The sequence below is a fragment of the Hyperolius riggenbachi genome, chromosome 1 (genome assembly GCF_040937935.1).
Source record: "Hyperolius riggenbachi isolate aHypRig1 chromosome 1, aHypRig1.pri, whole genome shotgun sequence".
Taxonomy (NCBI): Eukaryota; Metazoa; Chordata; class Amphibia; order Anura; family Hyperoliidae; genus Hyperolius; species Hyperolius riggenbachi.
In genome coordinates this window covers 299206937-299219091 of record NC_090646.1, presented here as the reverse complement: position 1 = coordinate 299219091, position 12155 = coordinate 299206937, and the positions used below count along the sequence as shown (strand labels likewise).

The following is a 12155-nucleotide window of genomic DNA, read 5'->3' as shown; positions in this document are numbered from 1 at the left end:
CTTAATTCCCAACCTGCAGTTGCACAAGTCAGCCCACTGACTTGCCTGTCGGTGAGAAAATTCCCCCATTTAAGATTATAAATAACTCTCCTTGCTAAGGCAAAGGAGAATTAAAACAAAAGTATGTGTTGGGTATATACACATCAGTGCTTGCCGCCATTTTGAAATTCTTGGTGGCCTTCGCACTGCTCATAAGAAAACACAATGTCTGAGATCAGTAAATCAGATTTATTGTTTATTTCACAAAAGAAGTTTAAAGCCCAAGCATGGGCACAGTTTTTACATACATTTAATAGAATATTGTTTCATATAATGTATGTTTAAAAAAAAAAAAGTTTGTAAAAAGAGATCACAGTTTGTGCTAAATAAAATACAGATAGCTGCTGCATGAGTTTTCCTGCTTCTAATATCCTCCCAGCTGTGTGCTCACGCCTCTCCCAACGAGTCTGAAGCGATGATAGATTGCTGGGCATAAAGGGTGACTGCTCAACCACACCTCCCGGATGACCATGTAACTAAAGGGAGGAATGGTTTAAAATGGTTTGGTGCGAGCACGCACCTATGAGCCCGAGAATCTCTGACCTGTTGAAGCAGTTTTCCTTTTAACCTACAAAAAACACACTTTTTCTTCTTACAAAAAAAACAAAAAAATAGTTTTAAGGGTTAATGAATTTAAAATAATGTCCTACAAAATTCTTAATGGGTTGTGGGTAAAAAAATCCCACAAGGAAAAAAAAAAAAAAAAAAAAAAAAATCAAAACACGGTGTCTGTTCTGGTGAATCATGCCCTAATCTGCAGTTTTGACATGTCTCCCCAATGCTTCCAGGCAATCACTTGTTCCTATGACAGGTCATCACCATTTTATGGTATGGCATTATATCCACAGTGCCTGTGCCCATGCACAACACAAATTTGCAAACCTAAGTGTTTTTGGAAATTAGCAGTACATAAAACTAATTTAAAAGACCATTATTGCAAAAAAATTTTACAATTTAAAGAAAAAAGTTTTATACATACCTGGGGCTTCCTCCAGCCCCCTTCAAGCTAATCAGTCCCTAGCTGTCCTCCACCACCTGGATCTTCTGCTAGGAGTCCAGGTAATTCAGCTAGTCCGCACAGTCTGGCCGTGTGCCACTTCCACAGCCAGGAGCGTTCTGCACCTGTGTAATAGTGCTGCGCAGGTGTAGTACGCTACCATCAGCGGAGTTTGTGCATCGCACTGCGCCCAACTGGCTCAAGTGCCTGGACCCATAGCAGAAGATTCAGGTGGCGGAGGACAACAGCGAGGGACTGATTAGCCTCAAGGGGGCTGGAGGAAGCCCATCTGTCATAGGTTTACTTAAAGTTACACAGTAGTACTATATGTCACATATGCACTCTCCACAGAGCTGCAGGGAATCCACTGAGAATGTTGTGCACATTGAACACAGAGGCGTTGTCTATCACCCATAAACCTGGTTTCTGATTGTACATGAAGAATGTGTGATGGAGGAAGAATCCCCTAATTCTCCTGCAGAGTACCTGCACATCACTCTTACATGTACCCACAGTTACATTGCCTAGGGCCTGATAGATGATCTTTGCTCCTGCCTGTACCTTCTACAAGTACTCTTACCAAGCACTAGTTTTAAGCCTCGTTCATATCTATGCAGCACAGATGGCCGTGCGATGGGAACGCAATGCGTACGATTGCACGCCACCTACATGGCTACCCGCTGCACTGCTGATCCCAATAATTGACAGTGAATGGGTCAGCTCTGTGCTTTCGGGTAGAATGCATGCAGCAGTACGCAAGCGCATCATAGCGCATCGTACTGCTGCGCAGCACATTTAAAGTGAACGGCAGAAGGGAAGTATACCCTTCTGCCGTTCTTGCACGTTACCACGTCATACGTACTTCCAAATGCGCACGGAAGCGCGTATGCTGTGAATGAGGCCTAAGTCTATAACTAGAAAGTATTAGAGGCAGAAGATCAGCTGGATAGCCAGGTAACTGGTATTGTTTAAAAGGGAATAAATATGGCAGCCTCCATATCCCTCCCAGTTCAGTTGTCTTAAAATTCCTAAGTGTTGGCAGTTAAGAGATGCATTTTAATCCTAACCTGAGGAGTCGGAGTCGAAGGATTTTTGTACCGACTCCACAGCCCTTAATGTTAACATACAAATAAGGAGTAGTTTTTCCAGAGTAAAATGAGCTATAAAATTACTTGTCTCCTAGGTTGCTGTCACTTACAGTAGATAGTAGAAATCTGACAGAACTGACAGGTTTTGGACTAGTCCATCTCCTCATGGTGGATTCTCAGCAAGGCTTTTATTCTTTATAGAGACATTCTCTGAAAAGGATTTATACAATGATGCTGGCCAGCCTCCTAGCTTGCTGCACATTGTTTTTGGCAGTTGGACAGAGCAACTGCCATTCACCAAGTGCTTCTGAAATGAAATAAAACCCTAAGAATCCCTCCACGAGGAGATGGACTAGTCCAAAACCTGTCAGTTCTCTATTGCCTACTGTAAGTGACAGTAATATAAGAGAAAGGGAATTTATGGCTGATTTTACTCTGAAATAAATGTACTTATTTGTGTGTTTACATTATTTTAAATTTTACAGTGTTTGTGATAGTGGTCATTTAAATATTACAGATAAGGAGACATATCTTTCAGCCTCCTGTATGAAAGGGCACCTGAACTGGGCTTTTACTGCAATCAGCCAGCTGGACGAACAGGCACATAAATGAGGAGACATCAACAATGTTAGATGTACTTATTAGAAGCCTGCTTTGCAGCAGGAAGCTCATAGCCTGGTATACTTGACCAGCCAGCAAAGTGTTCTGGAACTATACCCCAACCAAGCCCTACGCTTTCCTTTGGCCAGTGCTCTGCTATTGCAGATGCAACAGTTTCAAAATGCCTCATCTTTTTGAGGAACAAAAAAATAATAATGTAAAAGTACACAGTTGTTATAAGTGATGAGGTCCATGCCTCTTCCTTTTCTAGTCAGTGAACGTAACTTTGATACTTTAACGTGTATATTTAATCAAAAGTTTAAACCCTTGGGTTTGCATTGTTTGCTTCTGTAGGAGGCATAGTTTTTAACCTCTGTCTACATGTTTATTAACAAATGAGGAAGAAGGCTGAACTGTAAACATGAGGCTAGAAAATCATTTTGTACATTTTCAGCAATCTTGATAATTAACACCCTCAAAACATGGCCCAGCTTGCACAAAACCAGAAGGAAATGAGTTAAGGTCCTACAAGCTCCAATATAAATAACTTAATTTTGGCAATCATTGTTTTCCAGCCTGTCGCCCTGGCTTTTTATCCTGAGGTCCTCCTCTGCCACCAGACATTCCTCTGCCTCGTCCACCAAAGACACCTATCGGTGAGGGGGGGGGGGAAAGTGAGAAGAAAAATTTACATATTTCTACATTACCAGTAGTCACTGTGCAAAATGAAAAAAAAAAGTTTTAGTGCATAGTTCAAAGAAGTCTAGATAACGCAACCCCTTACAAAGAATCAGAGAACCCATTGCATTTTGAATCATATATTGCATTTTCGATAATGAATTAGAATGCTTTATTGCACCCCCCCCCCCAGTCTAGGACACAGCATCATCTTTTAACCACTTCACCACTGAGGGGTTTTACCCCCTGACCACCAGAGCAATTTTCACCTTTCAGCGCTCCTTCCATTCATTCGTCTATAACTTTATTATTACTTATCCCAATTAAATGAACTATATCTTGTTTTTTTTGCCACCAATTAGGCTTTCTTTAGGTGGGACATTATGCCAAGAATTATTTTATTCTAAATGTGTTTTAATGGGGAAATAGGAAAAAATGTGGGAAAATATTATTTTTCAGTTTTCGGCCATTATAGTTTTTAAATAAAGCATGCTACTGTAATTAAAACCCATGAAATGTATTAACCCATTTGTCCCGGTTATAAAACCATTTAAATTATGTCCCTATCACAATGTTTGGCGACAATATTTTATTTGGAAATAAAGGTGCATTTTTTTCAGTTTTGCATCCATCCCTAATTACAAGCCCGCAGTTTATAAAGTAACAGTGTTATACCCTCTTGACATAAATATTTAAAAAGTTCAGTCCCTAAGGTAACTATTTATGGTTTTTTTTATTGTATTTTTTTTTTTAATTACAAAAAAAAATAAAAATTGGGGAGTGTGGGAGGTAATGAGTTAATTTATTGTGTAAATGTAATGTTTGTATATGTAAAATGCTTTTAGGGTGTAGTTTACTATTTGGCCACAAGATGGCCACAGAGTGTTTCTTTACATGCGACCTGTAAGCGTCCGGAAGGACGCTTACAGGAAGCAGTAGGAGGCTGGGAGACTCACAATGATCTCGCTGTTTCTGAAAGAAGCAGCAGATCATTGCGGGGGCTAGATCAACGAACGGGAATGGATTTTCCCGTTCATTGATCTCCGGGCGAGCGGGCGGCGGCGTGCACGAGCGGCGGGAGCGCGGACAGCGGCGGTAGCGCGGAAGGTACGGATTTCTCCGTCCCTGGTTTTTTAGGAGGGAAAAAAGGGGCGGAGAAATTCGTACCGCTGGGGGTAAAGTGGTTAAAGTGTACCTGTAAGGGAGGGGGGGGGGGGGGGGGAGAATGTAAATATTAGGATACTTACCTCAGTAGAGGGGAAGCCTCCCTGCCACCCCCCCTATTCTAGCACTTGCAACTGCTTGTCAGCGTGCACGCGGCCATGCTCACATCCGTGAGCGTGCATGGCTGCATATCCCAGAATTGCTCTGCTCTCTTCCTCAGATGGGCTCCATGCTTCTGCGCAGGTCTCCCGGGGTCCAGCAGTGGTGAGGACAATGTAGGAAGCCTCTGGAGAGATCCAGATGCTTCCCTCTACTGATGTACAGTGCATCCGGAGAGTATTCACAGCGCAGCACTTTTTCCACGTTTTGTTGTGTTACTGCCTTATACAAAATTGGATTAAAATTCATTTTTTCCTCCAGAATTCTACAAACCACCACCCTTAATGTGAAAAAAAAGTTTGAGGTTTTAAAATCATAAAAAAAAAATAAAAAAAAAATTGTACATAAGTATTCACAAGCCTTTGCCATTAAACTCAAAATTGAGCTCAGGAGCATTCGGTTTCCTCTAAACATCCTTGAGAGGTTTCTGCAGCATAATTGGAGTTCACTTAATTAAGTTGTAAATTAAGTTGATTGGACAAGATTTGAAAAAGCACACACCTACCTATCTATATAAAGTCTCACAGTTGATAGTTCATGTCAAAGAACAAACCAAGCATAAAGTCAAAGGAATTGTAGACTTCCGAGAGAGGAGTGTCTCAAGGCACAAATCTGGGGAAGGTTACAGAAAAAAATTCTGTTCCTTTGAAGGTCCCAATGAGCACAGTGGCCTCCATCTGTAAATGGAAGAAGTTCAAAACCACCAGAACTCTTCTTAGAGCTGGCCAGCCATCTAAAATGAGCGATTTGTCAGGGAGAAGATCAAGAAACCGATGGGCTCTGTCAGAGCTCCTCTGGAGAGGAATAACCTTCCAGATGGACAACCATCTCTGCAGCAATTTACCAATTGTATGGTAGATTGGTCAGATGAAAGCCACTCAAAAAAAAAAAAAAAAAAAAAAAAAAAAAGGGACACATGGCAGCCCACCTGGAATTAGCCAAAAAGTCACCTGAAGGACTCTCAATCAGACCATGAGAAAGAAAATTCTCTGGTCTAATGAGACAAAGATTGAACTCTGGTGTGAATGTCAGGCGTAAGGTTTAGAGGAAAACAGGCGCCGCTCATCACCAGTCCAATAACATCCCTACAGTGAACCATGATGGTGGCAGCATCATGCTGTGGGGATATTTTTCAGCGGCAGGACCTGAGAGACTAGTCAAGGTAAAGGGAAAGACAACTGCAGCAATGTACAAAGTCAACCTGGATGAAAACCTGCTCTGGAGCGCTCTTCAACTCTTTCAGCAGGACAATGATTAAACACACAGCCAAGATATCAAAGGAGTGGCTTCAGGACAACTGAATGTCCTTTAGTGGACCAGCCAGATCACGGACTTGAATCCGACTGAAAATCGTTGGAGAGATCTTAAAATGGCTGTGCACCGACGCTTTCCATCCAACCTGATGGAGCTTAAAGGGAAGGTTCAAGCAAAATAAAAAAAGGAGTTTCACTTACCTGGGGCTTCTACCAGCCCCATGCAGCCATCCTGTGCCCTCGTAGTCACTCACTGCTGCTCCAGTCCCCCGCTGGCAGCTTGCCGACCTCGGAGGTCGGCGGGACGCATTGCGCACATTTTTACGCATTCCCGCTAGTGCAGGAACATTAACACATACATTTTACGCGTTACTGGTTCAATGCGTACATTTTTTGACATTGTCAAATCTGACAAGATTAGCTGAATGCTTAACCTTTTCGGGACCGGCCCACCCTTAAGGACCAAGGCATTTTGCGCGGGAAGGGGGTGCGCGCGTTTGGGGGGGGGGGGGGGTCAGGTGGCCGGATCCCGTGTGTGGCTGGCTGGATTGGTGTCCCCCCATGGTGGCCTGTGCCCCCCCCCCCCTTCTGCCAGCAGCCTTCCCTTACCTTCCAGGCTCCAGCGATGAGCCGCACGGGACCCTCTTCTCCGGCCGGCATCTCCGTTTTTGTCTGACGATCAGTTCCGGGTCGCGGCTTGATGACGTCATCAAGCCGGGACCCGGCGCTGACGTCAGATGGAGCGGAGATGCCGGCCAGAGCGAAGGGGGGCGCCGATCGTCGCTGGAACGGCAGGGAGATGAGTGGATCCTCTTCTTTCCCCCCCTGCCGCCGCAGCTGTCAAACTGATCACTACGATCCGACGGCGATCGTAGTGATCAGCAGCCATACGCGATGGCTGCTGATCACTCGGGGGAGAGGTTGGCTGTCATATGACCGCTTAATCTCCCCCTCTGGGTGCGCACGATCGCGTCGGTAGCGGAAACTGCGGGCCGGCGTAGAGCCTATGCCGCATCAGGCTAGAACAGCCACAAGTGCGGCGTAGGATCTCATAGAGGCGGTCCTGAAAAGGTTAAAAAAAACAGACAAACACACACACACACACACACGGCAGCCTCCATATACCTCTCAATAAAGTTGTCCTTTAACCCTCTGGGGGATAATCCCGAGCTGAGCTCGGGGTAAGCCACCACAGAGGATTTCTCAGGCCCTGGTGGGCCGATTTGCATAATTTTTTTTTGTTGCACGCAGCTAGCACTTTGCTAGCTGCGTGTATATACCGATCGCCGCCGCTCCGCGCTGATTCGCCGCTACCCGCCTTGCAGCTCCCCCCCCCCCCCCAGACCCCGTGCGCAGCCTGGCCAATCAGTACCAGGCAGCGCTGAGGGGTGGATCGGAACTCCCTCTGACGTCACGACGTCGATGACGTCATCCCGATCGTCGCCATGGCGACGGGGGAGGCCAAACAGGAAATCCCGTTCTGAACGGGATTTCCTGTTTGCTTTGATTGCCGGAGGCGATCGGAGGGGGTGGGGGGATGCCGCTGCACAGCGGCTATTATGTAGCGAGCCCTTGGCTCGCTACATGATTTAAAAAATAATTTTTAAAAAAAAATAGTGCTGCGCCACCTCCTGGGCGATATAATTGTATCCCCCAGGAGGTTAAAGTCCAATATCACCCAAGGTCTGAACATTTACATTTTTTTTCCCTGTTTTTAGCTATTACAGTTTTACAATAAAAAGTGTGCTTTGATAAAACCCACAAATTTTATTTGCCCATTTCTCCCGGCTATAATGTCAATTGTGTCCCTAGTACAATGTATTGCGATAATATTTTATCTGGAAATAAAGGTGTATTTTTTCAGTTTTGTGATTTTTAATACTAGATCAATAATTATGAGTCTTTATTTGCAAAATTAACAGTGATATGCCCTCATGACATCCATATGAAAAAGTCCGTAAGTTAACCATTTATGTATTTTTTTAAATGGCGTCTATTTTACAAGTGTTTTATTTTGGCAACTACAGGGTAGGGGTGTAAGGGGTTAAAATGAATTAACATGTAAGTAATTCTATACAGAAAAAAAAAAGTTTGTGTGGGTGCATTTTTACTTTTTGGCCAAAAGATGGCACTGCACTTAATTGCAGAGTACTGCAAACACAGTAGCCGGAACCAGAGCTGTGGAGTTGGTATAAAAATTAACCGTTTTGGTTTCGCTTTGTGAATGAAATGCCGGCGTTTCATTGAAGCCAGCTCTCACATTACAGGCACTGTGATCGGGTTTGGGAACAATCTGTTCCCATTCACTGATTGGCAGGATTCCGATGTAAACAAATGGCAGCAACACTGATCGGTAATGGGGGAGGCAATTAAAGCAGTATGTATATCTATGCCCCTGGTTGTTAAGTGAAGTTTCCAGGAGTGTAAACATACATGCCAGCAGTGGGGAACTGGTTAACCACTTGAGGACCTAGTGCTGGGAATACACGTGTTCGTTTTTGCCTTCGTTTAAACCTTCGTTTCGATTGTGCCTTTTGTCCTTTTCGATCCCGAAATAATCAGTCATACGGTTAATATCACCACCCACGGTTTCGTTTTTTTTTCCGATTCTGATGGTTTCGTTTTTCCAATGATCGAAGGCTGCAAAGAAACGAAACGAAAATCCCTTTTTACAGGGACGGACTAGCATAAACGAATATATAATCGATCTGAACAGCCATCAAGCCTACCAATGGCTCGATTAGATGGATAAAGAGAGATAATATCAAACATGTTCGATCACTAGTCGTTCGTTTTTGGGGTCTATTAATCGAAACTATAATGAGATTATGACTATTTTCACATACGTTTTCAACACTCGATTCGTTTACCGAACGAATCGAAGGTTTAAACGAAGGCAAAAACGAACCGTGTATTCCCAGCATAGGGCTTTCTACCCCTTAAGGACCGGCCACTTTCTTTCCATTCAGACCACTGCAGCTTTCACGGTTTATTGCTCGCTCATACAACCTACCACCTAAATGAATTTTGGCTCCTTTTCTTGTCACTAATAAAGCTTTCTTTTGGTGCTATTTGATTGCTCCTGCGATTTTTACTTTTTATTATATTCATCAAAAAAGACATGAATTTTGGCAAAAAAATGTTTTTAACTTTCTGTGCTGACATTTTTCAAATAAAGTAAAATTTCTGTATACATGCAGCGCGAAAAATGTGGACAAACATGTTTTTGATAAAAAAAAAAAACCATTCAGTGTATATTTATTGGTTTGGGTAAAAGTTATAGCGTTTACAAACTATGGTGCAAAAAGTGAATTTTCCCATTTTCAAGCATCTCTGACTTTTCTGACCCCCTGTCATGTTTCATGAGGGGCTAGAATTCCAGGATAGTATAAATACCCCCCAAATGACCCCATTTTGGAAAGAAGACATCCCAAAGTATTCACTGAGAGGCATAGTGAGTTCATAGAAGATATTATTTTTTGTCACAAGTAAGCGGAAAATGACACTGAGAAAAAAAAAAAAAAAAAAAAAAAAAGTTTCCATTTCTTCTAACTTGCGACAAAAAAAAATGAAATCTGCCACGGACTCACCATGCCCCTCTCTGAATACCTTGAAGGGTCTACTTTCCAAAATGGGATCATTTGTGGGGTGTGTTTACTGTCCTGACATTTTGGGGGGTGCTAAATTGTAAGCACCCCTGTAAAGCCTAAAGGTGCTCATTGGACTTTGGACCCCTTAGCGCAGTTAGGCTGCAAAAAAGTGCCACACATGTGGTATTGCCGTACTCAGGAGAAGTAGTAAAATGTGTTTTGGGGTGTATTTTTACACATACCCATGCTGGGTGGGAGAAATATCTCTGTAAATGACAATTTGTTAATTTTTTTTACACACAATTGTCCATTTACAGAGGTATTTCTCCCACCCAGCATGGGTATGTGTAAAAATACACCCCAAAACACATTGTACTACTTCTCCTGAGTACGGCGATACCACATGTGTGGCACTTTTTTGCACCCTAACTGCGCTAAAGGGCCCAAAGTCCAATGAGTACCTTTAGGATTTCACAGGTCATTGAGAAATTTCGTTTCAAGACTACTCCTCACGGTTTAGGGCCCCTAAAATGCCAGGGCAGTATAGGAACCCCACAAATGACCCCATTTTAGAAAGAAGACACCCCAAGGTATTCCGTTAGTAGTATGGCGAGTTCATAGAAGATTTTATTTTTTGTCACAAGTTAGCGGAAAATGACACTTTGTGAAAAAACACAATTAAAATCAATTTCCGCTAACTTTTGACAATAAATAAAATCTTCTATGAACTCACCATACTCCTAACGGAATACCTTGGGGTGTCTTCTTTCTAAAATGGGGTCATTTGTGGGGTTCCTATACTGCCCTGGCATTTTAGGGGCCCTAAACCGTGAGGAGTAGTCTTGAAACGAAATTTCTCAATGACCTGTGAAATCCTAAAGGTACTCATTGGACTTTGGGCCCTTTAGCGCAGTTAGGGTGCAAAAAAGTGCCACACATGTGGTATCGCCGTACTCAGGAGAAGTAGTACAATGTGTTTTGGGGTGTATTTTTACACATACCCATGCTGGGTGGGAGAAATACCTCTGTAAATGGACAATTGTGTGTAAAAAAAATCAAAAGATTGTCATTTACAGAGGTATTTCTCCCACCCAGCATGGGTATGTGTAAAAATACACCCCAAAACACATTGTACTACTTCTCCAGAGTACGGCGATACCACATGTGTGGCACTTTTTTGCACCCTAACTGCACTAAGGGGCCCAAAGTCCAATGAGTACCTTTAGGATTTCACAGGTCATTTTTGTTTCAAGACTACTCCTCACGGTTTAGGGCCCCTAAAATGCCAGGGCAGTATAGGAACCCCACTAATGACCCCATTTTAGAAAGAAGACACCCCAAGGTATTCCGTTAGGAGTATGGTGAGTTCATAGAAGTTTTTATTTTTTTGTCACAAGTTAGCGGAAATTGATTTTAATAGTTTTTTTTCACAAAGTGTCATTTTCCGCTAACTTGTGACAAAAAAAATCTTCTATGAACTCACCATACTCCGTACGGAATACCTTTGGGTGTCTTCTTTCTAGAATGGGGTCATTTGTGGGGTTCCTATACTGCCCTGGCATTTTAGGGGCCCTAAACCGTGAGGAGTAGTCTTGAAACCAAATGTCGCAAAATGACCTGTGAAATCCTAAAGGTACTCATTGGACTTTGGGCCCCTTAGCGTACTTAGGGTGTAAAAAAGTGCCACACATGTGGTACCGCTGTACTCAGGAGAAGTAGTATAATGCGTTTTGGGGTGTATTTTTACACATACCCATGCTAAGTGGGAGAAATATCTCTGTAAATGACAATTGTTTGATTTTTTTTACACACAATTGTCCATTTACATAGAAATTTCTCCCACCCAGCATGGGTATGTGTAAAAATACACCCCAAAACACATACTACTTTTCCTGAGTACGGCGGTACCACATGTGTGACACTTTTTTGCAGCCTAGGTGCGCTAAGGGGCCCAACGTCCTATTCACAGGTCATTTTGAAGCATTTGTTTTCTAGACTACTCCTCGCGGTTTAGGGCCCCTAAAATGCCAGGGCAGTATAGGAACCCCACAAGTGACCCCATTTTAGAAAGAAGACACCCCAAGGTATTCCGTTAGGTGTATGGCGAGTTCATAGAAGATTTTATTTTTTGTCACAAGTTAGTGAAAAATGACACTTTGTGAAAAAAAACCAATAAAAATTAATTTCCGCTAACTTTTGACAAAAAATAAAATCTTCTATGAACTCGTCATACACCTAACAGAATACCTTGGGGTGTCTTTTTTTCTAAAATGGGGTCACTTGTGGGGTTCCTATACCGCCCTGGCATTTTACAGGCCCAAAACCGTGAGTAGTCTGGAAACCAAATGTCTCAAAATGACTGTTCAGGGGTATAAGCATCTGCAAATTTTGATGACAGGTGGTCTATGAGGGGGCGAATTTTGTGGAACCGGTCATAAGCAGGGTGGCCTTTTAGATGACAGGTTGTATTGGGCCTGATCTGATGGATAGGAGTGCTAGGGGGGTGACAGGAGGTGATTGATGGGTGTCTCAGGGGGTGGTTAGAGGGGAAAATAGATGCAATCAATGCACTGGGGAGGTGATCGGA

General features: G+C 43.0%; 1 protein-coding gene across 1 annotated transcript in view; it reads right to left on the bottom strand.

The window, feature by feature from the left end:
• Nucleotides 1–222: 222 nt before the first annotated feature.
• The window catches only part of LSM4 (LSM4 homolog, U6 small nuclear RNA and mRNA degradation associated), a 39939-nt gene continuing 28006 nt past the window's right edge, over nt 223–12155 (bottom strand). Inside the window, exon 5 of the mRNA XM_068233774.1 lies at nt 223–3374. Coding sequence (XP_068089875.1) covers nt 3286–3374 — 89 coding nt within the window. The 3' untranslated portion in view covers nt 223–3285. The remainder of the gene's footprint in view (nt 3375–12155) is intronic.